The following is a 26,320-nucleotide window of genomic DNA, read 5'->3' as shown; positions in this document are numbered from 1 at the left end:
GGTAGGAAGGCCCCGGGGTGACGCCGCTGTCCCTGGTCCTGACAGTCCAGCGGTCGCGCCTCTCTCAGAGGGGAGGTCAGGGCGAGCCGGGGCAGGAGGCCTGGAAGGTTCCCGGGGCGCGCCGCGGACCAAGGCCTGCAGGTCCTGCGCAAGAAAGCCAGGCCGGCCCTGTCCCAACGCCTTTCGGCTTATTTTCCTATCCAGTGCCGAGTCTTTAGAAGGTGCTATTCATATTTCTGTCTTGAAAAATACTTCCCATGGTTTACCCCTGGCTTCTTCGCTTTTGACGGTTCTCCCTCGTTGGGGAGGGCGCCGCCGGGGTGGGGAAGCCCGGGCCGAGCCCAGACGCGGGCGCAAGTCTGGAGAAGCGCGCGGCCCCCAAGAGGTGAGAGCCGGAGGGAGGTGTCCGCCCTCGGCGCCCCCCCCCCCCGGGAAGGGGAGGGCTGGTTTCCGCTCTGCCACCGCCTCCGAGGCGCAGGAAGCAGCGCATTTGTCTCCGGGAACCCCCCCACGCCCCGGCCACCCAGCCCGGGAAATCCGCCCGGGCCTCCCGGCCCCGCCCCGGAGCCCCGCCCCGCCCGCCGCCGCCGCCGCCTCCGCCGCCCTCCGCTCCGCTCGGCTCGGGCTCGGCTCGGGCGCGGGCGCGGGCGCGGGGCGCGGGGCTGGGCCCGGGCGGAGCGGCGGCCGCTCCGGACATGTCGGGCCCTCGCGCCGGCTTCTACCGGCAGGAGCTGAACAAGACCGTGTGGGAGGTGCCGCAGCGGCTGCAGGGGCTGCGCCCGGTGGGCTCCGGCGCCTACGGCTCCGTCTGGTAGGGGCGGGGCAGAAGGGGTGCTGGGTGGGGGCCGGGCCGGGCCGGAGAGCGCGTCCCCTCCTCGCCCGCGCGAGGTTCTCGGCGTGGGGAGGGGCCTCGCCCTGCCTCCGCCCCCGGGCGCCAAGCGGATCTGAGGAATGAATGGGGGGACGGGGGTGGCGGCGTAAAGAAACTTTCCAAGCCGACGCCGTTACCGGGAGGGAGGGGGGTCCTCTAGCCTCTCCCGATTCGGACTGCTCCCCACCAGGCCTGAGGCCTGGGGGGTCACAGCTGGCGTGAGGGTGGGTCTCACGCGACCGAGCCCCGAGCCACCCTGATGTCCGGGCCCCTAAACGTCTGAGCACCCACCTGAGATTCACTGAGTCGGGTCAGGCAGCCCCCCGGGGTCTAGCGGATGACCCTCCCCCGCCCGGGCTGGGGGCTATTGTCTGAAAAGGGAAGCCCCGCTCCCGGAAGCCAAGATCTCTCCCCCTGGGATGGCCTCAGACTCCCCCTCAGACCACAAACCCCACTTAGGCCCTGGGGCCAGAGGACCTGGCCTGGGGCCCAGGAAGACGACAGAGTCTGGGTGGGGGAGGGGGGTCAACTGGGCCAAGGCCTCTGTTAGACCCGGGTAGCCAGGGCTGGAGGGGCTTAGGGTGAGGTAGTTACCGGGAGTCCTAAGTTTCAGCCTCCATGTTGACTGGGAGGCTGATCATGGGTACAGGCTTTGAGAGCTGAGTCCTCACCATGGCCAATGCCGCTTAGCTGCTGCCCACTGGGGGGTCCTGGTGGGGCACAAAGGCAGAGGCAGCCAGGGCAGAGCGCTGCCCCAGGCACTTGCAGGTTGGAAGTGGGACCTCTAGGCCCACCAGATTTGGAGCTCAGGAGCCAGCATCAGGGGCCGGGGGTCCCAGGGCAGGCTGTCTTCTGGTGTGGTCCCTAGCCTTCCATCAGAAGCTGTAGGTGGGTCATTCTAGCCATCATGCCAGCACAGATCTGTCTTCCTCTTTGAGACCTGAAGGGCAGGAAGAGGATCTGGGATGGTGTGGGAGTGGCCATAGGGGACTAGGGTGGGTCCTGGCTGGACTCGCCGTCTGGGAGTTGCTGAGAGGTGTCCGGTTCTCTGAGTGAGGCCTGGTCTCCCCCCTTGCACCCCTGGCCCATTTTCTTAGTTCCACTGCCAAGGCTGCGGGCCAGGTGCCAATTCCCTGTCACCTGACTGCACAGATGCAATTGGCCAAAAGAACTTGCTGCGCCACGTGCAGGGCCACTCCCCTCACCACCTCAGGAGCACCTTTCCCTGGTCATAGGCTGGGAGCATGGCTGCCCCAGGCACCTCGACCTGCGCCCATGAGCATCCCAGACACAGCAGGAGCCGCTCCTGCTCCCCTTGTGTGGGCATGGGGGGTGGCCTCAGCCTCCACTTGCTCTGAGACAGGATCCCAAGAGACAGAAGTGGGAGGGAGAGAAGAAGCAAGTATCAGCCAGAGGGAACAGGCTGTGCAAAGGCCTTGCCTTTAGCAGGGCTGAGGGCAGTGGGACATGGGAGGGTGGGATGAGGGTCGCCTGCAAAGGGAGGGTGGGCTCAGGAAGCTGGAGCAGGGTAGAGGGTCTGGACCTCTGGGAAGTGGGGCTGGGCGAAGGGCTGTTCTGTGGGTCCAGCTGATGCCCTCAGCTGTACATCACCTTCTGTCCAGGTTTTGTTCCAAATAATGAGGCAATAAACACCTCTGACCAACTTTCCCTCCGTATTTTGAACATTCGGAGGCACTAGGGGTCCAGGGGCTTTGAGGTGGCTCTAGAATCCCCCTCTGTGAGCCTCCTGGGCCCATGGGGTCTATGGGGCAGAGGGAGGCCCGTCTGCTGCAGGTGAATGCCAGTGACTGTTTTCCTGCTGTGTTTTTCCACGCTGGATGGGGCACCTCTCCCCCAGCCTTGCTTTGAATGGGGGCCCCTGGTTGAGCGTGGGAATCAGTGGGGCCAGGGGACAGAGAAGGTCCAGGACCTTGCGGGGTGAACACACGCATGGTGGTCCAGCCCCAGGGGCTCCTTCCCAGCAAGCGCGGAGGGGGTAGGCCCGAGGGTGGGAGGCCGAGCTGGGGCGGCGGGGCCGGGGCAGAAAAGCCCCACGGCCCCATCCCCACGGAGAAGCGGCGAGAGGGACGCCGCCCGGGTCCACGCGCGTGCGGCCGCCCTCGGACCCCTCCCGGCGCCGCCTCACTCGCCCGTCTTCCAGTTCGGCCTACGACGCCCGGCTGCGCCAGAAGGTGGCGGTGAAGAAGCTGTCGCGCCCCTTCCAGTCGCTGATCCACGCGCGCAGAACGTACCGGGAGCTGCGGCTGCTCAAGCACCTGAAGCACGAGAACGTGAGCCGGGGGAGGGCCGTGGGGGGAGGGCGCGTGCGGGGGCGGGGACGCGGCGCAGCCAATAGGCGGGCGAGCCCTGGCGATTGGGGGGCGGGGCCACAAGGGGCGCGGCCTGGTACTGGGGGCGTGGCCCTGGGGGAGCTGAACGACAGCCGGCGGTTCGTCGCCCGGCCCTGACGCCCCCCGCCACCTAGGTCATCGGGCTTCTGGACGTCTTCACGCCGGCCACGTCCATCGAGGACTTCAGCGAAGTGTGAGCGGCGGGGCGGGCGAGGCAGCGGGGAGCGCGTTCGCGGAGGGGCGGTGGGGCCCTGTCCTGACCCCCTGACCCCGCCCCAGGTACTTGGTGACCACCCTGATGGGCGCCGACCTGAACAACATCGTCAAGTGCCAGGCGCTGAGCGACGAGCACGTTCAATTCCTGGTTTACCAGCTGCTGCGCGGGCTGAAGGTGGGGCGCCCTGGGCTTCGCGGGTCCCCTCGCAGGGGGGCGGGCGGGCCGGGCCCGGCGCTCACCACAATCCCCCTCCCGCAGTACATCCACTCGGCCGGGATCATCCACCGGGTAGGTGCGACCGCAGGGTGAGGGTCGGGTCCAGCAGGGCTCCGTCCCAGCCTCCTGTGCTCACGCTCTGCGTGACCTGCAGGACCTGAAGCCCAGCAACGTGGCTGTGAACGAGGACTGTGAGCTCAGGGTGAGGCACGTGGGCAGGGGTGGGCAGGGCGGCGGCGGAGCCCGTGCAGAGCTTGAGAACACCACGTGGTCGCCCCAGATCCTGGATTTCGGGCTGGCACGCCAGGCGGACGAGGAGATGACCGGCTATGTGGCCACACGCTGGTACCGGGCACCTGAGATCATGCTCAACTGGATGCATTACAACCAAACAGGTGCAGGGGGAAGGCCTTGGGGGGACGAAGGCCAAGGGCCTTGTCTGGCCCTCGACTGGCTCTGCAGGCCAGGTCTTAGGGGGCAGGCAAGGTCCCCAAGAATGTGGGACCCACATTCAAAAGTAGCCCTTCAGAGGCCGCTAGAGCATGATGGGTGCTGGCCTCCTCTGGCTGTGCAGCTATGGACCTCCCCTTGCCTAGGGGGGTTGGGTATGGCAGAGGAGGGGGTCTGCCCATCTTGGGGTCTGGATGTGACTGTGGGTCTCCTGGAGGAGGGACGTGGGGTGGGCACACTGATGGAGGCCCCCTCGCCCTCGCACAGTGGATATCTGGTCCGTGGGCTGCATCATGGCTGAGCTGCTCCAGGGCAAGGCCCTCTTCCCGGGAAGCGACTGTATCCTTGGCCCAGGTTGGGGAGCAGGGTCAAACAGGGCCCCTCCTGTAGGGTAGGGACCAGCGCTGGCCCCTTCTGGCGGGTCTTGCCTCCTCTGCCCCCCATGCTATGCTACTTTGGGCTGGCCATCCTCACCTATAGGAGAGCGAGCTCTGGGCAGCGCCCCAAAGTTTTGGGTCTGGGGGCCCAGGAGGGGTCTGTGGCTGGCCCGTGGGTATTTCCTGAGTGACACAGACATTGACCAGCTGAAGCGCATCATGGAAGTGGTGGGCACACCCAGCCCTGAGGTTCTGGCAAAAATCTCCTCGGAACACGTGAGTTGGTGCCCGCCAGCAAGCAGCTCCCTCTCCTGGCTGAGCCCCCAGGCTCTCTAGGGGAGAGGGTGGTGTGGAAATGCGGGGACCATATGGGGAACATGGGATGTGGTGGGATAGAGCCTAGGGCAGGTGCCCAATCCCTGCAGGGGAAACAGGAGAAGGGGGAAGACATTCCTGACACCAGGGACAGTGAGTGCAAAGCCATGACCCCAGCAAGCAGTGCCTGGCCAGGGCAGTGGGGGTGGGCTGGGGGCCCAGCAAGCAGTGCCTGGCCAGGGCAGTGGGGGTGGGCTGGGGGACCCCAGCAAGCAGTGCCTGGCCAGGGCAGTGGGGGTGGGCTGAGGGCCCAGCAAGCAGTGCCTGGCCAGGGCAGTGGGGGTGGGCTGGGGGCCCAGCAAGCAGTGCCTGGCCAGGGCAGTGGGGGTGGGCTGGGTGGAGGGAGTGTACTTGGACCCAGATCCTGCAGGCATTAGGGGCCAACTGAGGAGCTAGAACCACCAGATCCTATATGGAGGGGGTCACTGGTCTGCCTGTGCCCTTGTCCTGGCCTGTTGGAGTGAATGAGTCTGGGGGCTTGCCAAGAGAAGCCCCAGTTTGGGGCCAGGGAGGCAGAGAGTGAGCAGCCTCCCCAGGTGTTCTTGTGTGCCCCCAGGCCCGGACATATATCCAGTCCCTGCCCCCCATGCCCCAGAAGGACCTGAGCAGCATCTTCCGTGGAGCCAACCCCCTGGGTGAGGACTGCCCTGGGCTAGACTGGGCTCCATATCCTGGGTGAGGACTGCCCTGGGCTAGACTGGGCTCCATATCTGGCCCTGGATGTACAGCTGACCCCCCTCCCCACCACTGGCTTCCCTGCAGCCATAGACCTCCTTGGAAGGATGCTGGTGCTGGACAGTGACCAGAGGGTCAGTGCGGCTGAGGCACTGGCCCACGCCTACTTCAGCCAGTACCACGACCCCGAGGATGAGCCAGAGGCCGAGCCATATGATGAGAGCGTTGAGGCCAAGGAGCGCACGCTGGAGGAGTGGAAGGGTGAGCATGGCAGTGGCTGGGGGTGGGTCCAGGGGCCTGCGGGCTCCATTTCCCCAGAGGCAGGAAATGCCCCAGTTCCTCTCCAGACTGGTCAGGTGTGGAAGGGCGTTCAGGTGTCCAGCACAGGCTGGGAGCGGGGCGGAGGAGTGACACAGGGCAGGTTCTGGCTCCCAGACTCTGTGCTGAGGCTGCTGTCACAGGGTGGTGGGCCTGGGCTGGGTGGCAGGTGCCAGACAAGCAGGTGAGGGGCCGGGCTGTGGGAGGCACAAGCTCACCCTTTCCCTTCACCTCCTAGAGCTCACTTACCAGGAAGTCCTCAGCTTCAAGCCCCCAGAGCCACCGAAGCCACCTGGCAGCCTGGAGATTGAGCAGTGAGGTGCTGCCCAGCAGCCCCTGAGAGCCTGTGGAGGGGCTTGGGCCTGCACCCTTCCACAGCTGGCCTGGTTTCCTCGAGAGGCACCTCCCACACTCCTATGGTCACAGACTTCTGGCCTAGGACCCCTCGCCTTCAGGAGAATCTACACGCATGTATGCATGCACAAACATGTGTGTACATGTGCTTGCCATGTGTAGGAGTCTGGGCACAAGTGTCCCTGGGCCTACCTTGGTCCTCCTGCCCTCTTCTGGCTACTGCACTCTCCACTGGGACCTGACTGTGGGGTCCTAGATGCCAAAGGGGTTCCCCTGCGGAGTTCCCCTGTCTGTCCCAGGCCGACCCAAGGGAGTGTCAGCCTTGGGCTCTCTTCTGTCCCAGGGCTTTCTGGAGGACGCGCTGGGGCCGGGACCCCGGGAGACTCAAAGGGAGAGGTCTCAGTGGTTAGAGCTGCTCAGCCTGGAGGTAGGGGGCTGTCCTGGTCACTGCTGAGACCCACAGGTCTAAGAGGAGAGGCAGAGCCAGTGTGCCACCAGGCTGGGCAGGGACAACCACCAGGTGTCAAATGAGAAAAGCTGCCTGGAGTCTTGTGTTCACCCGTGGGTGTGTGTGGGCACGTGTGGATGAGCGTGCACTCCCCGTGTTCATATGTCAGGGCACATGTGATGTGGTGCGTGTGAATCTGTGGGCGCCCAAGGCCAGCAGCCATATCTGGCAAGAAGCTGGAGCTGGGGTGGGTGTGCTGTTGCCTTCCCTCTCCTCGGTTCTTGATGCCTTGAGGGGTGTTTCAGACTGGCGGCTCCAGTGGGCCAAAGGGCAACCACATGAGCATGGGCAGGGGCTTTCTCCTTGGATGTGGGACCCACGGCAGTTTCCTGAGGCTGGGGGTGGGTGGGTGGTTTGGCCTTGAGGACGCTAAGGCAGGCAGCACACCTGGATGTGGACTTGGACTCGGACACTTCTGCCCCGCACCCTGGCCCGCTCTCTACCTCTGCCCACCGTTGTGGCCCTGCAGCCGGAGATCTGAGGTGCTCTGGTCTGTGGGTCAGTCCTCTTTCCTTGTCCCAGGATGGAGCTGATCCAGTAACCTCGGAGACGGGACCCTGCCCAGAGCTGAGTTGGGGGTGTGGCTCTGCCCTGGAAAGGGGGTGACCTCTTGCCTCGAGGGGCCCAGGGAAGCCTGGGTGTCAAGTGCCTGCACCAGGGGTGCACAATAAAGGGGGTTCTCTCTCACTTGGCTTGTATCCAAAGGCTACTCCAGGCCCGGGTGCCCCCACCATCCCTGCTGCTGGGCGTGGGGTGAGTGTCTGGGTCATCCTGCATCACTCACCTCCAGCTGGCCAGATCCCTCAGGCCCCCAGTCAGACCAGCGGCCATCTTCTGGCACCCTCCCTGCTCCCTGGAGGGTCTGAGAGCCCAGGGGGACCAGGGGAAGACATGGCTGATGGGCAGACTTTGAGGGCACAGGGTGTGATAGCCACCCAGATGGTGACCCCAGCTGCCCTGTGGGGATGTACTGGGCAGGCTTGGCTTCGGGCCAAGATCCAGACACCACCCCCGCCTACCCCTCAGTGTTCAGAGAAGCTGGCTGGGGAGAAGTTGGGTGTCTCAAGGGGCAAGGGTCTGCCCATCCCTGGGTGGGGGCTGGGCAGGGTAGGGAAAATAGCTTTCCTTTCCTTCCTGGTGAAGGAAAAAGAGGCCACTTTAACCCAGGGAATGTGCACGCTGGTCCCGTTCCCACTACGGGCTGCAGCTTATGTGTGGGGGAGGGTCCAGGCCATTCGGGGTCAGGCAGTGTCTCTAAGGGCCAGGGACAGTCTGTGCCCTTGCTTGGGTCTTGGGTAGGGGTGGAAACCATCTGGGAGTTGGGGGCCTCCTGGGGCCTGGTCAGTGTAGTGGTCAATCCCGGGGGAAGTCCAGTGTTGGCGGTTGGGGGTGGGAGGAGAATGGTGACACAGCCCCACCTCAGAAGCCTGGTCCGTGCAGGGCCTGCTGGACCCCTGAGCCCCACCACGGGGAGTAAGGGGGACAGCGTGGAAGCTGGGCTTCCTGGAAGAGGTGGATGGAGTGCCACAGGCAGCCCAGGGCACAAAGGGTATGGGCCACAGGCAGCTGTGGTTTGGGTGGCCCTGGGCTGCCCCGCTCACTGGTCACGAGCTGGTGAATGCCGTGGAGCACGGCCCAAGACCAGGTGTAAAGCTACTACCGCCCTTGAGCGGCTGAGCTGCTGATTCATGGCAGGAGGGCGGGGCAGAAGGCCCTAGGGATCCTGTTACCCACCAGCCCACTGGGCTCCTGGGGTGCCCCAACATCCCTTCTGAGACCCAGGTTCCTGGGCTGGGGAAGGGGTGTCAGGGTGGGGCTTTGCCCTCAGGAGCATCTGGTCCAGGATGGGGCCAGACCTATGGGAGGACAATGCCCACACAGAGGGGTCAGGCGGAGGGCCCCAGCAGGTCCCCATCCCTGCTGGAGAGAGTGCAGCCACTCTCAGCCTGGGCTTTGCAGGACAGGACAGGCAGGGGTGGGATGGGCAGAGACACCAGTACTTGCAATGCTTGGAGCAGGCACCCCACAGATGGGGGGAGCAGGGGGAGGAGCTGGGGGTCCAAAAGGGCCCACGGGGACCTATGGCACTGAGAGGCCCGGGGTCAGTGGCCACAGGAGTGGGGTTGGGGATGCGGCCTGAGGAGTTTGGGGGACAGACCCCTCCGTGTAGAAAGAGGGATACAGGCAGGACAGGTGCAGATGGACCCCTTGTTGGGGGACGGATGGATCAGGCTCAGTGGTAGGGCATCCTTGGGGGTGGCCTGCGAAGTTGACCCCGGGAACACAGGGCTCAGCCCGACTTGCGGCTGCCATAGAAGTCAGCGCTCAGGCTGTCAAGGATGGGCCCTGCGCCCTGGAACCGTGGGGAGTTAGGACTGGAGCGGGCGGGGGGGGGGCTCCTGCTGAGACCCCCCCAGGGCGGGGAAGTTCAGCCAAAGGGGAGAGGCTGGCAGAGGTATCTCCGCGCCGCGTCCGGCCCTCTATGGGGACGAAGCTGCGGGGCGGCGCTCCCCTCCCCCAGCGCTTCCCCCCAGGCTCCGGCCCTCCCCAGGCTCCGGCCCTCCCCCGGCGGCGGCCGCCTCGGGTTTCCGGAGGGGCCGGAGGGCGGGCGAGGGCGTCACGTGCGCGCCGCCCGCGGGCCGGTTGGTCCCCGGGCGGGGGAGGGACCGTGCGCAGCCTGGGTCGGGGTCGGGCCGGGGTCGGCACCTGGGACATCCCTGAGGGAAGGGCCGGGAGCAGGAGCGCCCCAGCGGCGGGCGGGCGAGCGGACGAGCGGCGCGGAGCCGGCCCGGGGCGCGCGCCGAGGGAGCCCTGTCCCCGGTCGTGGGGGCACCGCCCGCAGGCTCTGCGGGGTGGGCAGCTCCCGGGCCTGCCATGAGCTCTCCGCCGCCCGCCCGCAGTGGCTTTTACCGCCAGGAGGTGACCAAGACGGCCTGGGAGGTGCGCGCCGTGTACCGGGACCTGCAGCCCGTGGGCTCGGGCGCCTACGGCGCGGTGTGGTGAGCGCGGGCCGGGCGGGGCGGCCGGCGGGGCGGGCGGGGCCTGCGCGGGGTGCCCGGCCTTCACGCTAAGCGGTCCGCCCCGCAGCTCGGCCGTGGACAGCCGCACCGGCGCTAAGGTGGCCATCAAGAAGCTGTATCGGCCCTTCCAGTCCGAGCTGTTCGCCAAGCGCGCCTACCGCGAGCTGCGCCTGCTCAAGCACATGCGCCACGAGAACGTGAGTCGCGCGGCCCCGCTCCGGGAAGGCGCCGCGGCCTCGGCTTGGTTCAGCTGGGCTGGGTTCCCCCACCCGGCAACCCCTCCTCCAGGCAGCCTGCTGTGGGGCGGGGCGGGGGTCGGGCCGTGGGTCCCCAGGGGAGAAGGAGAGCAAGGCCTGTCTCTCCTTGGGAGACGACTCCCCCAAGGGCCATTCCCCATCCTCCGCCAGCCCCGGGAAGGACTCAGCCCCTTGACTCGGCGCCTCAGCCAGGCCCTGGTCAGGGGACACGACTTGGCCAGGCCCAGGGGATCCTCCAGGTCTCACGCCAAGCCTTGCCCCCAGCCAGGAAGCCCGCGGTGAGAGCATGCTCCCGGCGGGAGGATTTTCCTGGAAGGGGCACCTTCCCTCTTCCCCATCCCCTTTCCAGCCCCTCTGTGGAGCCCACTCTGCTGCTGTCCATCTCCCGAGTCTTCCGACCCGGTGGTGGAGGGGGAGGAGGGGGGCGCCAGAACGCAGGGAGTGTGTTGAACCCTCAGGAGCCCCTGAGGGTGAAGGGTTTAGGGAGCTGCTGTTTGAGGAGCACTGGGCGTGGTGGCCGCCTCACAGACACCCTCCTGTGCGTTGTGGGGGCCCATCCTTTCCAGTCCTTCCCGTGAGATGCCACGTACAGCTGCCCTGGGCCTCTCCCATGGCGGTGGCTGGCTGCTAAGAGCCCGATCTCTCTGCCAGGGGTGCTCTGGTTTCTGGATACAGTCCCACTTGTCCACTGCCCCCCACGTCACTCCTGCCCTCCCCCTGGTCTGGGCCCAGCCTGAGGGCTGGTGGTCTGGGCACCCGGACCCTGGCTACAGGGTGAGATGCTCCGGTCCCTCCCTGGTCATCCGAGCCACCGGTGCCTTGGGAGAACGAGTCCCTGCGTCCACCAGCAAACTGCCCCGTCCCCCGGTTCCTGGCCACCGCCACTCCCTCAGCCCCTTGGATGGGTCTTTTTCTCTGAGGCTTCCCATGCCCACCCTGACCTCAGCTCACTACCCTGGGCCCTGTGAAATCCATTTGCAGTGGACACCAGACCTGCCCGCACCTCGACACCCCGTCACACCCAGCCCTGCCCCCACTTCGCCAGCACTGCACCCCCCCACCCCCCGCCCATCACACCAAGGCCTTGCCCCAGGACTGCAGCCTTCCCCACGGCCCCCTGCTCCCACCCACCCACTCACCCACCCGTGCCTTGCCCCATCCAGCCAAGCGCTCTGGGGCTTTTCTTCTTTTTTTTTCTTTTGAGACCGACTTTCGCTCTTGTTGCCCAGGCTGGAGTGCAATGGCACGATCTCAGCTCACTGCAACCTTCGCGTCCTGGGTTCAAGCGATTCTCCTGCTTCAGCCTCCTCAGTAGCTGGGATTACAGGCGCGCGCCACCACGCCTGGCTAATTTTTTGTATTTTTAGTAGAGATGAGGTTTCACTATGTTGGGCAGACCGGTCTCGAACCCCTGACCTCAAGTGATCTGCTCGCCTCGGCCTCCCAAAGTGCTGGGGTTACAGGCGTGAGCCACCGCGCCGGGCTCCACCGGGGCTTTTCTTTAGCCACTGCCCCGCTGTGCTGGGATCTCCGCTGTGCCTGTGGGTCCACCCTCTGGGCTCCTGGCCTCCTGGCCTGCAGCTGAGGCTCTTTCCCTGGAACCCCATCTTCCTGGGAGACTGAAGCTCTGTGAAGCCACGTGCCTTGCTCAGCGGGGGAGGAGGCTCTGCCACAGGCCCCAGTCCTGCCAGGCCGCCTCCCTCTCCAGGCCAGCCAGGCCAAGTCCTGTGGCCCCTAGCCCACAGGACCCTGCTCTCCGTCTTCTGCTAAAGCACTCTCCTGGGCACCCTCCAGCTCTCATGTCCACAGTCCCCGCTGCTCCCTGGACACCCCCTCTGTTCCCTCTCCTCCTCCCTCCACATTCTTGCCCATGGCTCTGGCCCACGTGGCTCCGGCGGAGCTGTCCTTCCAGCTTGTGTCCATTCTTACCTCACTCTGGCCGGTTCCTACACCACGGCCAGGAGGACGCATTTAGCCTCACGCCCCCGTTTAAATCGTCCCCGTCTCTTGGGATCAAAGCCAAACTTCCACCTGGTGTGTGCTGCCCTGCCGGCTCCCTCTGGCCTCTCCTCAGCCCCTCCCTGGCCTGGGCCTCGGCCACCTGGCCTCCCTCCCTGTGTTCTTCAAACTATCCAAGTGTTCTCCCTCCTGCCTCGGCCACTCTGTGTGTGCCCTCTGCCAGGTGTCCCGCAGCCCACATGTCTACCTGCCCCTCCACCCTTGGCTGTGCAAAACTCCAGGCCTCCCTGGGACCGTCACCCCAAAATGCTGAGGCGGCAGTTGTCACATGACCTGTCTACTGTCTATCTCCCCAACCAGGGGTGCTGAGGGGACCAGGTCTGGTGGGTCACGGTGCTGTCCGCCTGGGCCTCACCAGCAGAGGCCTGGCCTCTTTCCATAGCGCTGTCCCCACCCTGGGCCTGGATCTGTTTGGTTGGGGTGAAGAGGGGTGAAAGGGTCAGGCGGCAGGAGCCCTTTGGATGGTTCGGAGCCATCCCAGACTCCGGGTTGCCCCTCCCCCAGAAGATCCCGGTTGTCACCGTCCAAAAATAACCTTTCTGTGGGTATGTGTGCCAGGGCTGGGCCACACTGCCAGTGGGTATGTGTGCCAGGGCTGGGCCACACTGCCAGTGGGCAGAGCCAGGCCCTTTGGACAGTGGGGCATGACAATGACAGCTGCAGAGGGGGTTTCCTGCCCAGAGGGCTGTGCCACTCTTGGGAGGTGCCCCAGCCCGTGTCCTCTGCTGCATTCTCAACCCAGTGTGGCCCCCCCAGGTGATCGGGCTGCTGGACGTATTCACTCCTGATGAGACCCTGGATGACTTCACGGACTTGTGAGTGCCGACCTGGGCTGGCCGCTGGGCACGAGGGGTGTTGGGCAGCTCTGGGCACTGGCTTCAGGTTCTAGGTTGGCAATGGGGTTCTCTTCCTGCAGCCTGAGTGGGGGATGCACACCGCCCACCCCCTCCCCATACCACTGTCCACCCCACGCCCTCCCCCACATGGTCCTGGGACCCACAGGCACTGGCACAGCTGGGCAGAGCTGGGGCTGCTGCCTCTCTCCACGCCTGGCACCTGGGCCCTCTCCAGCACCGGAGGTGTGAACCTTGGACCTGACCATTTGTTAACAGGAAGGTCCCGTGCTCGGGACCCTGGCACCAAGTGTGTGGCCGGTAACTGGAGCTGCTGACCTTTTCCAGCGGGTGGGGGAGAAGCGGTAGGGAGGACCCACCCTGCCCCTGCCCTGCAGCCGACCACCCTGGGACTCACACCCTGTCGGCCAAGAGTGAAGGGCCAGGCCGAGGAAGGCCTGGAGAGGGTAGCAGGCGCCTCCCGCCTGACTTGCAGAGGTCAAGTCAGTGGCCTCTGGGAAGGTGCTAAATACCATTCTCCTGTGTCTGTCTCCACCGGCCCAGCCGACCCCTCTGACCCAGATGCCTTGCCGCGCCCCCATCGCCCCCAAGCACCTCCCTCATTTCTGGCACAAAGTTCTGAAGTTGAAACCTGACTGCCTCCCTCCCCTGCCTGTGAAGACTCGAGTCCTGCTGCCTCTACCATGCAGCCTCAGCCCCTAGCCTGGCACGCAGGGCGCTTCAGCGGAGGGTTCAAAAACCCCAAGGCAGCCTCCTCCCTGCCTGACAGTCCTCAGGGTGGGAGGGGGGTGTGAGCGTTGCTGGCAGTAACCATTGCGGGAGGATGGAGCCTGGCACTGCAAGGTGGGGCTGCGAGGACACCGAGGCCAGTGGGGATGTGTGCTGCAGGGGTGACCTTCCTGGGGGTGCCTGCTGGATCCGGGACGGGTCTGAGCCTGGGCCTGCTGGGTGGGTCTCTGGGATGCAGAGGCTGGCTCTGTCCGCTGACGGCGCTCCGGCCCCTCCCACAGTTACCTGGTGATGCCGTTCATGGGCACCGACCTGGGCAAGCTCATGAAACATGAGAAGCTAGGCGAGGACCGGATCCAGTTCCTCGTGTACCAGATGCTGAAGGGGCTGAGGGTACGGGCCCCGGGGGAGGCTGCAGGGAGGCAGGCATGGCCTCGGGGCTGGGCAGAGGAGGGCCCTGTGGCTCTGAGGCCCTGGTGCGCTGAAGTCTGCCAAATCCTCTGCCCCCGCAGTATATCCACGCTGCTGGCATCATCCACAGAGTGAGTCCCGGTGGAGAAGCCGCTCATCAGCCCTCCCCCAGTGCAATCCCCCCGCCTCCATGTCCCACCTGTGAGGATGTGATGGGGTCTGGGGGCTGAGCCACGCCCCATGCACAGCCCCTGATGGGAACCGGCCTGGGTGCCCAGGTACCTTGGTCTGCCCTTGAAGGGCTGCAGAGAGCAAGGGGGCCAGGTCCGGTGGCCCCATCTTTAGGTGCCACCCAGGCTCTTGGCTGTGCCCATGCTTGGGAGGGTGGGGCACAGTGGCCACCTTTCCTCTGCCCCCAGGACCTGAAGCCCGGCAACCTGGCTGTGAACGAAGACTGTGAGCTGAAGGTGTGTGCTGCCTGGCAGGGGGCCCTGAGGTGGGGCAGGGGCCCCCTCCGGATCTGCCCATCTATCCACCTGTCAGGCCTGGGCAGGGGGCCAAGGTCCCAGGCTCTGGGCAGTGGCTGAGGAGCTGGTGGGTGGGTGAGCCCAAGAGGCAGTGGTACACAACATGCCGTACCCAGGGCACCTGCTCCGTCCCGAGGGCTGCTGGGCTTGGTGCACTGGCCAGAGGGAGGAGCTCGGGGCAGTTTGGGGTCCGAGGGCGTGGCCTCAAGTCCTTGAAGGTTGTCAGGAGGCCCCAGCTTGGGAGCTTCAAGTCCAACCCCCCGGGGTCTCCTGGACCGTGGGTGGCCTGTCCGCTCCTTGGGAGTCCCCTAGAACCCACCTCCCCAATTCTTCCCACAGATCCTGGACTTCGGCCTGGCCAGGCAGGCAGACAGTGAGATGACTGGGTACGTGGTGACCCGGTGGTACCGGGCTCCCGAGGTCATCTTGAATTGGATGCGCTACACGCAGACGGGTGAGAAGCTGCCCAGAGATCTGGGCCTCTCAGGCTGCACCATCTGCTTCTCCACTTCTTCACGGACAGCCCTGTGGTGGCTGCTCCCAGGGAGGCTGTTAAGCTGGGGTGGGAGCCGGGCAGGTGGGCTGTGTTGGTGTCTCCTCCCTCCCCGTCTCATCCTGTCCCCCTGCTCACGGAGCTGACCAGGGCTTCTATCTCAGTGGACATCTGGTCTGTGGGCTGCATCATGGCGGAGATGATCACAGGCAAGACGCTGTTCAAGGGCAGCGACCGTATCCTCCAGCCGCGGGGCGGCACCAGGGGCGGGTGGGGATGGCTCCTGCCCAGGTGGGGGCAGTGGGGGCCCTGATCTCTGGCCCCCGAGCTGTGTTCCTGACCTCGGTGCAGACCTGGACCAGCTGAAGGAGATCATGAAGGTGACGGGGACGCCTCCGGCTGAGTTTGTGCAGCGGCTGCAGAGCGATGAGGTAAGGGGTGAGTGGGGAGCTGGGTGGGGGTGGGGGCGGACCCGGGCCTTGGTGTTGGCCCCTCACCCTTTCTTCCCACACAGGCCAAGAACTACATGAAGGGCCTCCCCGAATTGGAGAAGAAGGATTTTGCCTCTATCCTGACCAATGCAAGCCCTCTGGGTACGGCTGGCTAGTGTGGGGGCCACCGGGTGCTGGAGTGTGGGGCCTCCCGTGGTCGGGCCTGATGCACCTTCCCCCGCAGCTGTGAACCTCCTGGAGAAGATGCTGGTGCTGGACGCGGAGCAGCGGGTGACAGCAGCCGAGGCGCTGGCCCATCCCTACTTCGAGTCCCTGCACGACACGGAAGATGAGCCCCAGGTCCAGAAGTATGATGACTCCTTTGACGACGTGGACCGCACACTGGATGAATGGAAGCGTGAGTGGGGGGCTCCTGGCACGGCCTGTGTGGACCCAAGTGGGGGGCTCTGGGCAGGGCCTGTGTGAACCCGTGAGTTGGGGGCTCCGGGTAGGGCCTGTGTGGACCCGTGAGTTGGGGGCTCCGGGTAGGGCCTGTGTGGACCCGGTGGGCCCTGTGCAGGTGGCCAGGCTCAGAGTCCTAGATCCCCATCCCTGGGATGCAGGTCAGGTGAGGAGGACGGGAGGTCAGGGCAGCATGGGGCCGTGTGGCCTGGTGGAGATGACCTCTGGCTGGAGCTGGAAGATGAAGGGAAGGGTGTTCCTGGCAGGCTCAGCACAGAGGCTGGCACAGAAGGAGCCAGGAGTGGTGAAAGGCAGCTGTGAGTCAGGGAACCAGGGCCCACTTAGCCCCTCCTGGCCCCCAGACCTGCTGCCCTTCCGCCATGTCCAGGCCAGAGACCTGGGCCACCCTGACACCCTCACCACGTCCGCTTGTCCCTAAGGCCTCTCTGCTCACACCTCCTGAATCTGTCCTTGCCTCTCCTTGCCCCATTTTTGTTTTTTGAGACGGAGTCTCACTCTGATGCCCAGGCTGGAGGGCAGTGGCACGATCTTGACTCACTGCAAGCTCCGTCTCCCGGGTACACACCGTTCTCCTGCCTCAGCCTCCCGAGTAGCAGGGACTACAGGCGCCCGCCACCACGCCTGGCTAATTTTTTGTATTTTTAGTAGAGACGGGGTTTCACCGTGTTAGCCAGGATGGTCTTGATCTCCTGACCTCGTGATCCACCTGCCTTGGCCTCCCAAAGTGCTGGGATTACAGGCATGAGCCACCGCGCCCAGCCCTCTCCTTGCCCCACTTTAGGATCCCTCCCCCCTGGACAACTGTATACCCAAGACAGTCCCCAGGGCCTCGCCTGTCTCCCCCAGCCCCCGCTAAGCGGTCCAGACCCCAACCCCAACTGCTGGGGTCCATCATCCCCTATACCAGGGGCTATCCCCTCAACTTGGAGGGCTGGCCAAAGCCTGTGCAGCCTCAGGCTGGACTCAGAGAAGCCTCCCCAGCTCCCACAGCTATGCTGTGGCCTGAGGCTGTGCTGGACCTGGCTTCATTTCTGCTCCAGGATGGCAGGCTGTGTCTTCTTCATGGCTGCATGACCAGCCTGGGGTGGGTGTGCCCGGGGAAAGTAGGTGTACACTGGGAGCCGTGCCATGTTTCAGGACCTGTCCTGGCTCTGCCTCGGGTGCAGGACCTTGGTCCTCCACACTGGCTGAGTGGGGCTGGATGGGTTGAGATTCACTTGTGCTCCTTAGGACCACGGGTCCCTGGGTGCCCGCAGCAGGGCCTCCACCCTTCGCTGTGTGCATATTCGTGTGCTTATGAGTTTGGCTGTGTTTGATTAAAGGTTTCTGCTGCTAGAAAGATAACTTGAAAGCCATGGGCCATAGGATCCTCTCTGTAGTCCCCACCCACACAACTGTGGCTGAGGCCTCAGCTCTTAGGACAGACCGTGGTGGACATGTGGCCAAGCCCTGGCCACCTCCCCTTTCCCTGGAAAATCCAGATCTAGAGCAATGGCCTCTTCACACAAACCTTCTCTCAGTGGTTCAGACCACATTAGGATTAGAGAAGGGCCCCATGAGGCACCGCCAGGCGTGTCTGTGAGCGACTCCCAGGATGGAAGGCAAAGGCTGACCCCCCTCTCTGTTGTGCCCGCCCCCCCACCCCCGCCAGGTGTTACTTACAAAGAGGTGCTCAGCTTCAAGCCTCCTCGGCAGCTGGGGGCCAGGGTCTCCAAGGAGACGGCTCTGTGAAGATCTCTGGGCTCCGGGGTGGCAGTGAGGACCACCTTCACCTTCCACCTGAGAGGGGACTCTCGTTGCCACCTTGACCTTGGCTGGGGCTTGCATCCCAAGGCATCCATCAGAGCAGACGCCCGGGTTCCATGGACCCTCCTCCCCACGGCCATGCCTCTGCTCTTGGGCGCCCATCATGGAGGAGCACCTGAACTTTCTGGACAAGACCTCTGGCCGACCTGGGGATGGCCTCTGATCCCTGGAGCAGTGGCCCACTTGCCCGGTGCCCTCAGAAACCTCAGAGCTGGTGGGGCTCCAGATCAGGCCTTGGCCTCTGAGCCCTGCCTGCTCTGGGCCATGCAGAGGAAGGACAGAGGGTGGGCGCAGGGCACCAACTCAGGGACATCCCCTCTCCTGGGCGATGTCAGTGGACCTTCCTGCACCCCCAGCCTGGAATGTAAATCAGCTGTGTGGTGCCCGCGTGGCTGGAAGGAAATAGACCCTTTTGTAGCTCCCTGTTCTGGCTGTGCGTCCTCATGCTGGGTCCCACCTTAAGACCTCCAAGCCCTTGGCCTGCATGTAGAGGAGGCTGGCCTGATAGCTCAGACCCTCAGAGCCAGTAGGGGGGCCTGAGCATCCCATCTCTCCCAGGCCACAAAGCTGGTGCCCACTTCCCCAGGCCTGTGCCAGTGATCTTCGAACCCCCACGTTAGGGCTTGGCCCCTCCCCTTTTACGGGGTGACCTGCTAATGGCTTAGACTCTAAGCCACTGTGTGTGGATCCTGAAGCCAGACCCAGGGGCAGGGCCTGATGAGGAGGAGTGTTAGGATCTACCCTAGCTCTCTGCACCCTCCAATGCCAGCAGGTCCCTGGGGGGAGGGGGCACGCTGGGCACGTTGAGGCCCCTCTGGCCCCTGTGATGGAGTGGTGAGCGCCAGCCAGTCCCTGGGGGGACGGGGCACATTGGACAAGTTGAGACTCCTCTGGCCCCTGTGGTGGAGTGGTGAGCGCCAGCAGGTCCCTGGGGGGAGGGGGCACGCTGGGCACGTTGAGGCCCCTCTGGCCCCTGTGATGCAGTGGTGAGCACCAGCCAGTCCCTGGGGGGACGGGGCACATTGGACATGTTGAGACCCCTCTGGCCCCTGTGGTGGATTGGTGAGCGCAGAGGGCTGGGTTTTATTCTTGATCAAACCTCTAGCCCCTACTACCCTGCTCCAGTGGTATCTTCGTGCCCAGGCTGCCCTCTGCAGGCCACTCGGTGTTTCCAAGGGTGGCGGCTGGAACACAGGCCATGGGCACCTCCAAACCTGTCCCAGGGCAGGGGTTACAGCAGAGAGACCAGTGAGGGGCAGGGCAGGGCAGGCCAGGTGTCCTCGGTGGACATGCCCACAGCTGGCCCAGCCAAAGTGGACCTGATGAGCTGCCAGGACAGATGGGCCTTCTCTGCCCAGCGACCCTCATGCCTCTCCAGGGCATCCGGGCCTGGGGGATGTGACCACCATCAGCTCCGGAGCCACGCTGACTTGTGGCATGGCTGCTGTCCACACTGGGCCCAAAGTGTGGGCCCATAGGTGGCCTGAGGACTGGGGGCCCCAAAATTCTGTGACCCAGCTGGATGTGAACTCCCGCGGGGGCAGGGTGTCCCCTGGGCTCCAGGGGGCCTCAGGTTTCCTCTCGGGCATCTTGCTCCGTGGCTGTGCCCGTGCCTCCTATCTTCCTCACTCCTCTGTCCCCCACCATGCTACCGCAACCCCGGTCCAGTGTCCCCACCTCCACCGACCTTGACTCTGCTCTTGGGCCAGGGGTCTTCTTGGAGCTAGAACCGGACTCACTCCCTCCTTAAACCTCGGGGGCGGTGCTGCGCCTCGATGCAGCCACGACCACCGCCCTGAGCCGGCCGCAGCGCCACCTGTCTCCCCGCGGGCTCCTCCCGCCTCGTGGCCTTTGCCCTGCAGACCCCTCGCTCCCCTCGCCTTTCACCCCAGGTCTTCCTGCGCCCGGGCCGGGTGGGCCTTGGGGCTGCGCTGGACCCTGACCCAGCTGGTGCAGAACGGGGCTCTCATGGGCAGGCTCGGCAACGGGCGTTCGGGTGGGGCTGCGGCGACCACTCGCGTAGGGCCGGGGGACCCCGCCCCTCTTGGAGGGGATCGGGGCGGGGCCAATGGGGAGGCGGAGCCGCAGCGCAGCTCCGAGGGCTGGCGGCTCGGGGCGCCGAGGCTTCCGCGCCCGCTGGTTCCTCGCTCCGGGGCGGAGCTCGCGATAGCGACCAGGAGCAGGGCGCGGGGCGGGACCCAGGTCCGAGGCGAGGAAGCCGGAAGCCAGGCGCGGGGAGCCTCCCCCTTCGACTGCAGCCTCGCTTCGTGCCTTCTGCGCGCCTGGGATCCCGCCCACGCCGGTGCCCGCCGCCCGCCTGCGCCCCAGGCAGGTCCCAGGCCTCCGGCTGCTCCCGGCCGAAGGTGGGGACGGGCAGTGGCAGGCACCGCTAGCGAGGGCGTTTGGGAACCCAGGGTGACCACGGCGCAGCCATGGGGACCGCGCTTGTGTACCATGAGGACATGACGGCCACCCGGCTGCTCTGGGACGAGTAAGTGGGACCTGGCCGAGGTGGGGTGCGGGGAGGGACCTCTGAACTGAGCTCCTCATCTGCCCCAGCCCCGAGTGCGAGATCGAGCGTCCTGAGCGCCTGACCGCAGCCCTGGATCGCCTGCGGCAGCGCGGCCTGGAACAGAGGTGTCTGCGGTTGTCAGCCCGCGAGGCCTCGGAAGAGGAGCTGGGCCTGGTGCACAGGTCAGGACGGGGGCAGGCCCCACGATGGGGGGGGCGGGCAGCCCAGCTAGAAACCTAAGAACCTGGGCCTACCCCAAGCCTGCCAGCCTCGAATACAGAGCCTCTCCCTATGCACCTCGGGTGGGCTCACAGGCTTGAGGAAGTGACAGGGTGGCCACTCCCACCACGAATCCCAGGTCCCCGCCTCCCGCCCCCCTGCTCCTGCTGGTGACCCTGCCTCTCCTGCCTGCCCATCTGCATGCAGCCCAGAGTATGTATCCCTGGTCAGGGAGACCCAGGTCCTAGGCAAGGAGGAGCTGCAGGCGCTGTCCGGACAGTTCGACGCCATCTACTTCCACCCGGTGCGTGTCCCCGGACACACTCACCTGTGCAGACACACATGCACGTGCCTTTGCGCGTTCACAGCCACGGCCGCCAACCCCAGCCAGTGTCCCCTGGTCCATACACATGACATTGCCCTGCACACCTGCCTGCTGGCACTGCCAGAGCCTGGGGCTGGCCTGTTCTGCTCAGCAGCTGGTGTCTTGCAGCCTGGCACAAGTGTGGGTACGGCCTGCAAAGGGCAGCAGGGGAGGTAGGGGGCTCATCTGCGCCCCTGCGCCCACAGAGTACCTTTCACTGCGCGCGGCTGGCCGCAGGGGCTGGACTGCAGCTGGTGGACGCTGTGCTCACTGGAGCTGTGCAAAATGGGCTTGCCCTGGTGAGGTGAGAGCTGCCCCTTCCCCTGGCTGCTCCTCCGTGGGTGGCCCTGTGAGGGGCCAGGGCGACCCTGACGTGACCCAAATCCTACTCTCACGCTGTAGGCCTCCCGGGCACCACAGCCAGAGGGCGGCTGCCAACGGGTTCTGCGTGTTCAACAACGTGGCCATAGCAGCTGCACATGCCAAACAGAAACACGGGCTACACAGGTGTGTGCCAGGCTGGCTGCAGGGGGGTGGGCCCAGGCCACACAGCAAGGGGTGGCGCAGGAGGCGAGAGAACCCAGCCAGCACCTTCCCATCCCTGGCCGGGCTCCTGGAGGTGGGAGGCCCTGCCCCTTTGCCACCAGCGCTGTCTGTACCCAGGATCCTCGTCGTGGACTGGGATGTGCACCATGGCCAGGGGATCCAGTATCTCTTTGAGGATGACCCCAGGTGAGCAGGGGTGCGGAAACCACCCTTCCCTGCAGCCCCAGTTTTTGGGTGCACAGCCTGGCCTGGGAGAATCCAGGGGTGAGATACAGACATGTGCTCAGGGGTCAGCGTTCTACAGGGAGCTGTAGAGCTGTTGAGGGTCCTGACCTTTGACCTCTGGCTCTGGCTGGCTGTTGGCAGCGTCCTTTACTTCTCCTGGCACCGCTATGAGCATGGGCGCTTCTGGCCTTTCCTGCGAGAGTCAGATGCAGACGCGGTGGGGCGGGGACAGGGCCTCGGCTTCACTGTCAACCTGCCCTGGAACCAGGTGCCCACCCTCAAGCCCCAGGTCCCCACCCAGCCCCCTCCCCCTGGGCCCCTCCCCCGCCCCACAGTTCACCCTCAAGCCCCAGGTCCCCACCCAGCCCCCTCCCCCTGGGCCCCTCCCCCGCCCCACAGTTCACCCTCAAGCCCCAGGTCCCCACCCAGCCCCCTCCCCCTGGGCCCCTCCCCTGCCCCACAGTTCACCCTCAAGCCCCAGGTCCCCACCCAGCCCCCTCCCCCTGGGCCCCTCCCCTGCCCCACAGTTCACCCTCAAGCCCCAGGTCCCCACCCAGCTCCCTCCCCCTGGGCCCCTCCCCTGCCCCACAGTTCACCCTCAAGCCCCAGGTCCCCACCCAGCCCCCTCCCCCTGGGCCCCTCCCCTGCCCCACAGTTCAGGATGTAGCCTGGGATGTCCTGCCAGGTCGGGATGGGAAACGCTGACTACGTGGCTGCCTTCCTGCACCTGCTGCTTCCACTGGCCTTTGAGGTGACTGCACGGAGGGCTCCCCCAGGGCAGCCGGGTGGGAGGGGGACCTTGTGCCTGGAGTGCGCCAGTGAAGGCAGGAGGAGGGTTATGAGGTGTCCCACTCCTGTGTGGCTGGGGAAGGTGCTCAGGAGGGGATGGGATGGGCCTGGCTCGCCCTCACCCGGGCTCTAGCCCCTCTCTGTCGACCCTCCCCACTCCGGCCTGGCCTGTAGTTTGACCCTGAGCTGGTGCTGGTCTCGGCAGGATTTGACTCAGCCATCGGGGACCCTGAGGTGAGGGCCTTGCCTTGCCAGGGAGGGCTTCTGGGGTCCTGGGGCCCAGGTCCCCCATCACACATGGCTCTGGTTCCAGGGGCAAATGCAGGCCACGCCAGAGTGCTTCGCCCACCTCACACAGCTGCTGCAGGTGCTGGCCGGCGGCCGGGTCTGCGCCGTGCTGGAGGTGACTGGGGAGGGCACACAGGGAGGGTCTCTGGGCCAGAGGCCTAGGGGTCAGGAGCATGGGAGCCAGGTGCCCACGGGGTATTTGGGAGGGGCGTCCTGCCCGGGATAGAGCCAGGCAGGGGCTCTCCCGGTGACACCCCATCCCAGTGATATCCCTGCCCCAATCATGTCTCCACCCTCCTCCCAGGGCGGCTACCACCTGGAGTCACTGGCGGAGTCAGTGTGCATGACAGTACAGACGCTGCTGGGTGACCCGGCCCCACCCCTGTCAGGGCCAATGGTGCCATGTCAGAGGTGCGAGGGGAGGTAGGGCGGGCAGGGCTGGGGTGTGAGACCAGGTGTCACGACTGTTGTGTCTCCCCCACAGTGCCCTAGAGTCCATCCAGAGTGCCCGTGCTGCCCAGGCCCCGCACTGGAAGAGCCTCCAGCATCAAGGTCAGTGTGGCCGGGTGCTAGGCTGCAGGATCCCACCTCGGGCTCCCGTGCAGTGGCTATGACTCCGAACTGTCCCTAGATGTGACCGCTGTGCCGATGAGCCCCAGCAGCCACTCCCCAGAGGGGAGGCCTCCACCTCTGCTGCCTGGGGGTCCAGTGTGTAAGGCAGCTGCATCTGCACTGAGCTCCCTCCTGGACCAGCCGTGCCTCTGCCCCGCACCCTCTGTCCGCACCGCTGTTGCCCTGACAACGCCGGATATCACATTGGTTCTGCCCCCTGACGTCATCCAACAGGAAGCGTCAGCCCTGAGGGAGGAGACAGAAGCCTGGGCCAGGTGGGCAGGGCTGGCCTGGGGAGAAGGATGGGGCCGCATCTACACCTGTGCCTGTGTGTGCCTGACCTGCGGTCACTCCGTGTCTGTGTGTCCCTCTGGTCTGTCCACCACAGGCCACACGAGTCCCTGGCCCGGGAGGAGGCCCTCACTGCACTTGGGAAGCTCCTGTACCTCTTAGATGGGATGCTGGATGGGCAGGTGGGAGCACCTGGGAGGGGTTGGGGATGCTGTGGACCTAGGGGCAGGGACCAGGACCTGCCAACGAGATGTGGCCTGTCCAGAGGAGGGCTGGGTGGTGCAGAACCCCATGGATGTGAACATTGCTGTTCCCAGAACAGCCCCAGGGGTGGGGATCACTAGTGTGTCTGACCTCTGACCTCAGCTTCTTCAGTTAAATGCTCTTTGGCAGAGAGGTGAAGGGGGTGATTTAAAGTATACATTTAGGCAGGGTGCAGTGGCTCATGCCTGTAATAACGGCAGTTTGGGGGGCCAAGGTGGGAGAAACGCTTGAGCCCAGGAGTTCAAGACCAGCCTAGAGAACATATGGAGACCCTGTCTCCACAAAAAATAAAGAAGTCAGCCAAGCATGGTGGTGTGTGCCTGTAGTTCAGTTACTTAGGAGGCTGAGGCAGGACAATCGCTTAAGCCCAGGAGTTTGAGGCTGTGGTGAGCTACAATTGCACCACTGCACGCCAGCCTGGCTACAGAACGAGACCCTGCCTCTCTAAAAAAAAAAAAAAAAAAATTATATATATATATAGACGTAAGCATCTTATTTACAGAAATGGAGTGATTGACCTTAGTGTAAGAAGACGTGTGGCTGACAGTAGCCGCAGAGACACACCGAATGAAGGGAACTGTGGATCTGTTTACCTGGCTTGGGAGTTGGTTGGTGCCTTATTCTCCACTGTTTATTCATCCCACAGGTGAACAGTGGTATAGCAGCCACTCCAGCCTCTGCTGCAGCAGCCACCCTGGATGTGGCTGTTCGGAGAGGCCTGTCCCACGGAGCCCAGAGGTAAGCCTCACTTGGCCATCCTGAGCCTCTGACGGCAGGGCCTGTGGGCACCTCTATCCTGGCTGGCCAAGCACAGAGAGTTCTGGGAATGGACTCTGGACAACATGAACACCTGTCCTGAGGCCAACTCTTCTTCCAGGCTGCTGTGCGTGGCCCTGGGACAGCTGGACCGGCCTCCAGACCTCGCCCATGACGGGTAGGACTCTCAGGTCTTGCATATGTCCAGCCATGCATGTGGACGGGCATGTGATGGATGTGTGCCTGGGCCCCAGGGTGACGGGTGGGTGGGGCACTGTGTGGTACTGAATGGAGCCTTCCTCAGCTGGGGTGTGGGAGAAGGGCTGCTGGAGGCAATGCCAGGTGGGTCTCCAGCACAGAGGCTCAGCAGTCACAGCACCCCTGCCCATGGCCCCGTGAATGCTCTTCCACCTCTGCCTCTGCGGTTTGGGCTCAGGAGGGTGAGCAGGGCCTTACACTTATGCACCTGTGTCCTGGAAGGAGGAGTCTGTGGCTGAACATCAGGGGCAAGGAGGCGGCTGCCCTATCCATGTTCCATGTCTCCACGCCACTGCCAGTGGTGAGTGACCATGCCACGTGGCAAGGCAGGTGCTGGGGAGCCCATGGATGTGTACAGCTGCTGTTTGCTGGCATTGTCATGATAGCAGGCCTCTGGTCCTTCCTGTCTCCCTGCTCCTACTCCAGGGGCCCTGAGATTGGGAGGTTGGGAGGCCAGAGCCAGCAGGTGTCCGTAGATGAGGAGCTGGGCTCTGCTGTCCCCACAGATGACCGGTGGTTTCCTGAGCTGCGTCTTGGGCTTGGTGCTGCCCCTGGCCTATGGCTTCCAGCCTGACCTGGTGCTGGTGGCGCTGGGGCCTGGCCATGGCCTGCAGGGCCCCCACGCTGCACTCCTGGCTGCAATGCTTCGGGGGCTGGCAGGGGGCCGAGTCCTGGCCCTCCTGGAGGAGGTAAGCTGGGCAGGGTGGAGGTGCTGCGGGGTGGGACGAGGGGAAGGACCAGTGACTGCTTCCGTCTTCGCCCCTGGTCCAGGACTCCACACCCCAGCTAGCAGGGATCCTGGCCCGGGTGCTGAATGGAGAGGCACCTCCTAGCCTAGGCCCTTCCTCTGTGGCCTCCCCAGAGGACGTCCAGGCCCTGATGTACCTGAGAGGGCAGCTGGAGCCTCAGTGGAAGATGTTGCAGGTGAGGCTGACTGCGGAGGCATGGCCCTGCCCTGGGGCCTGGCTCTGCCGCAGAGATCGGTGGGGAGGGCAGGGCAGGGGAGTGCCCTGAACCAGCTCCAGCGCCGGAGGCCAACTGCGCGCCTCTTCTCGGCTCCTCCTGTAGTGCCATCCTCACCTGGTGGCTTGAAATCGGCCAAGGTGGGAGCATTTACACCGCAGAAATGACACCGCACGCCAGCGCCCCGCGGCCGCGATCCGGACCCCAAGCCCACGGCTCCCTCGACTCTGGGGCACGGAACCCCGCCCACTCCCAATCCCCGCGCCCCGCCCCTCCCCTCGCTTCCCCATTCGCCCCGCCCCCTCCCACCCGTGCTTCCCCCGCTCCACCCCTCACCTCACCTCGCCCCCGCCCCACCCATCGCGCCCCGGCCCGTCCCATCGAGGCCCATGCAACCCACCCTCGGTCCCGTTCCGGCCCCTGCGCCCCGCTGCGCTTCGCTCCCCGCCCTTGCGCCGTTAGTAAACATCGGTCAAACGAAACGCTGGCTC

General features: G+C 65.1%; 3 protein-coding genes across 16 annotated transcripts; all 3 read left to right on the top strand.

Moving 5' to 3' along the window:
* Positions 1-600: 600 nt before the first annotated feature.
* Positions 601-7,399, top strand: MAPK11 (mitogen-activated protein kinase 11). 2 transcript variants are annotated; one of them, XM_034949193.3, is made up of 12 exons: positions 601-811; positions 3,033-3,162; positions 3,357-3,415; positions 3,502-3,613; positions 3,698-3,727; positions 3,810-3,857; positions 3,936-4,050; positions 4,373-4,444; positions 4,679-4,758; positions 5,414-5,492; positions 5,620-5,793; positions 6,089-7,399. In XM_034949193.3, exons 1-12 carry the CDS (start codon positions 696-698, stop codon positions 6,166-6,168), a joined length of 1,095 nt encoding a protein of 364 aa, XP_034805084.1. In that variant the 5' UTR covers positions 601-695; the 3' UTR covers positions 6,169-7,399. The 2 variants fall into 2 exon arrangements, with proteins under 2 accessions (XP_034805084.1, XP_034805085.1); XM_034949194.3 differs by lacking the exon at positions 6,089-7,399 and having other exon boundaries at positions 5,414-5,532; positions 5,620-5,788.
* A 1,980-nt stretch (positions 7,400-9,379) lies between these two features.
* On the top strand, positions 9,380-18,167 carry MAPK12 (mitogen-activated protein kinase 12). 3 transcript variants are annotated; one of them, XM_055105805.2, is made up of 12 exons: positions 9,385-9,711; positions 9,800-9,929; positions 12,765-12,823; positions 13,873-13,984; positions 14,104-14,133; positions 14,422-14,469; positions 14,869-14,983; positions 15,187-15,258; positions 15,374-15,453; positions 15,537-15,615; positions 15,698-15,871; positions 16,582-17,275. In XM_055105805.2, the coding sequence occupies exons 1-12, from the start codon at positions 9,587-9,589 to the stop codon at positions 16,635-16,637; spliced, it is 1,080 nt and encodes a 359-aa protein (XP_054961780.1). In that variant the 5' UTR covers positions 9,385-9,586; the 3' UTR covers positions 16,638-17,275. The 3 variants fall into 3 exon arrangements, with proteins under 3 accessions (XP_034805083.1, XP_054961780.1, XP_034805082.1); XM_034949191.3 differs by lacking the exon at positions 16,582-17,275 and adding an exon at positions 17,588-18,167 and having other exon boundaries at positions 9,390-9,711; XM_034949192.3 differs by lacking the exons at positions 14,104-14,133; positions 16,582-17,275 and adding an exon at positions 17,588-18,167 and having other exon boundaries at positions 9,380-9,711.
* Positions 18,168-18,686: 519 nt separating this feature from the next.
* Positions 18,687-26,311, top strand: HDAC10 (histone deacetylase 10). Of its 11 annotated transcripts, none has more exons than XM_034949181.2 (20): positions 18,705-20,105; positions 20,302-20,436; positions 20,681-20,777; positions 21,044-21,141; positions 21,240-21,344; positions 21,501-21,569; positions 21,750-21,876; positions 22,294-22,359; positions 22,572-22,631; positions 22,711-22,800; positions 22,990-23,096; positions 23,170-23,237; positions 23,317-23,572; positions 23,686-23,770; positions 24,499-24,590; positions 24,730-24,786; positions 25,089-25,167; positions 25,373-25,555; positions 25,638-25,790; positions 25,935-26,311. In XM_034949181.2, the coding sequence occupies exons 1-20, from the start codon at positions 19,711-19,713 to the stop codon at positions 25,956-25,958; spliced, it is 2,346 nt and encodes a 781-aa protein (XP_034805072.2). In that variant the 5' UTR covers positions 18,705-19,710; the 3' UTR covers positions 25,959-26,311. The 11 variants fall into 11 exon arrangements, with proteins under 11 accessions (XP_034805074.2, XP_034805075.2, XP_034805073.2 ...); XM_003811027.5 differs by having other exon boundaries at positions 19,813-20,233; XM_034949183.4 differs by lacking the exon at positions 22,990-23,096 and having other exon boundaries at positions 18,687-20,105; positions 22,603-22,631.
* Positions 26,312-26,320: the final 9 nt, after the last annotated feature.

This window comes from Pan paniscus, chromosome 23 (assembly GCF_029289425.2).
Source record: "Pan paniscus chromosome 23, NHGRI_mPanPan1-v2.0_pri, whole genome shotgun sequence".
Lineage (NCBI taxonomy): Eukaryota > Metazoa > Chordata > Mammalia > Primates > Hominidae > Pan > Pan paniscus.
Note: the sequence above shows the minus strand (reverse complement) of the source record. Positions and strands in the feature narration are given on the sequence as shown.

Coding starts and splice junctions, on each gene's coding strand:
- MAPK11 (XM_034949193.3), top strand. CDS start 696: ATGTCGGGCCCTCGCGCCGGCTTCTACCGGCAGGAGCTGAACAAGACC. Junction 3,858..3,935: donor ACGAGGACTGTGAGCTCAGG/GTGAGGCACGTG, acceptor TGGTCGCCCCAG/ATCCTGGATTTCGGGCTGGC. Junction 5,794..6,088: donor CACGCTGGAGGAGTGGAAGG/GTGAGCATGGCA, acceptor TTCACCTCCTAG/AGCTCACTTACCAGGAAGTC.
- MAPK12 (XM_034949191.3), top strand. CDS start 9,587: ATGAGCTCTCCGCCGCCCGCCCGCAGTGGCTTTTACCGCCAGGAGGTG. Junction 14,470..14,868: donor ACGAAGACTGTGAGCTGAAG/GTGTGTGCTGCC, acceptor TTCTTCCCACAG/ATCCTGGACTTCGGCCTGGC. Junction 15,454..15,536: donor AGCGGCTGCAGAGCGATGAG/GTAAGGGGTGAG, acceptor CTTCCCACACAG/GCCAAGAACTACATGAAGGG.
- HDAC10 (XM_034949181.2), top strand. CDS start 19,711: ATGGGCAGGCTCGGCAACGGGCGTTCGGGTGGGGCTGCGGCGACCACT. Junction 20,437..20,680: donor GAGCTGGGCCTGGTGCACAG/GTCAGGACGGGG, acceptor ATCTGCATGCAG/CCCAGAGTATGTATCCCTGG. Junction 25,556..25,637: donor TCCTGGCCCTCCTGGAGGAG/GTAAGCTGGGCA, acceptor CCCCTGGTCCAG/GACTCCACACCCCAGCTAGC.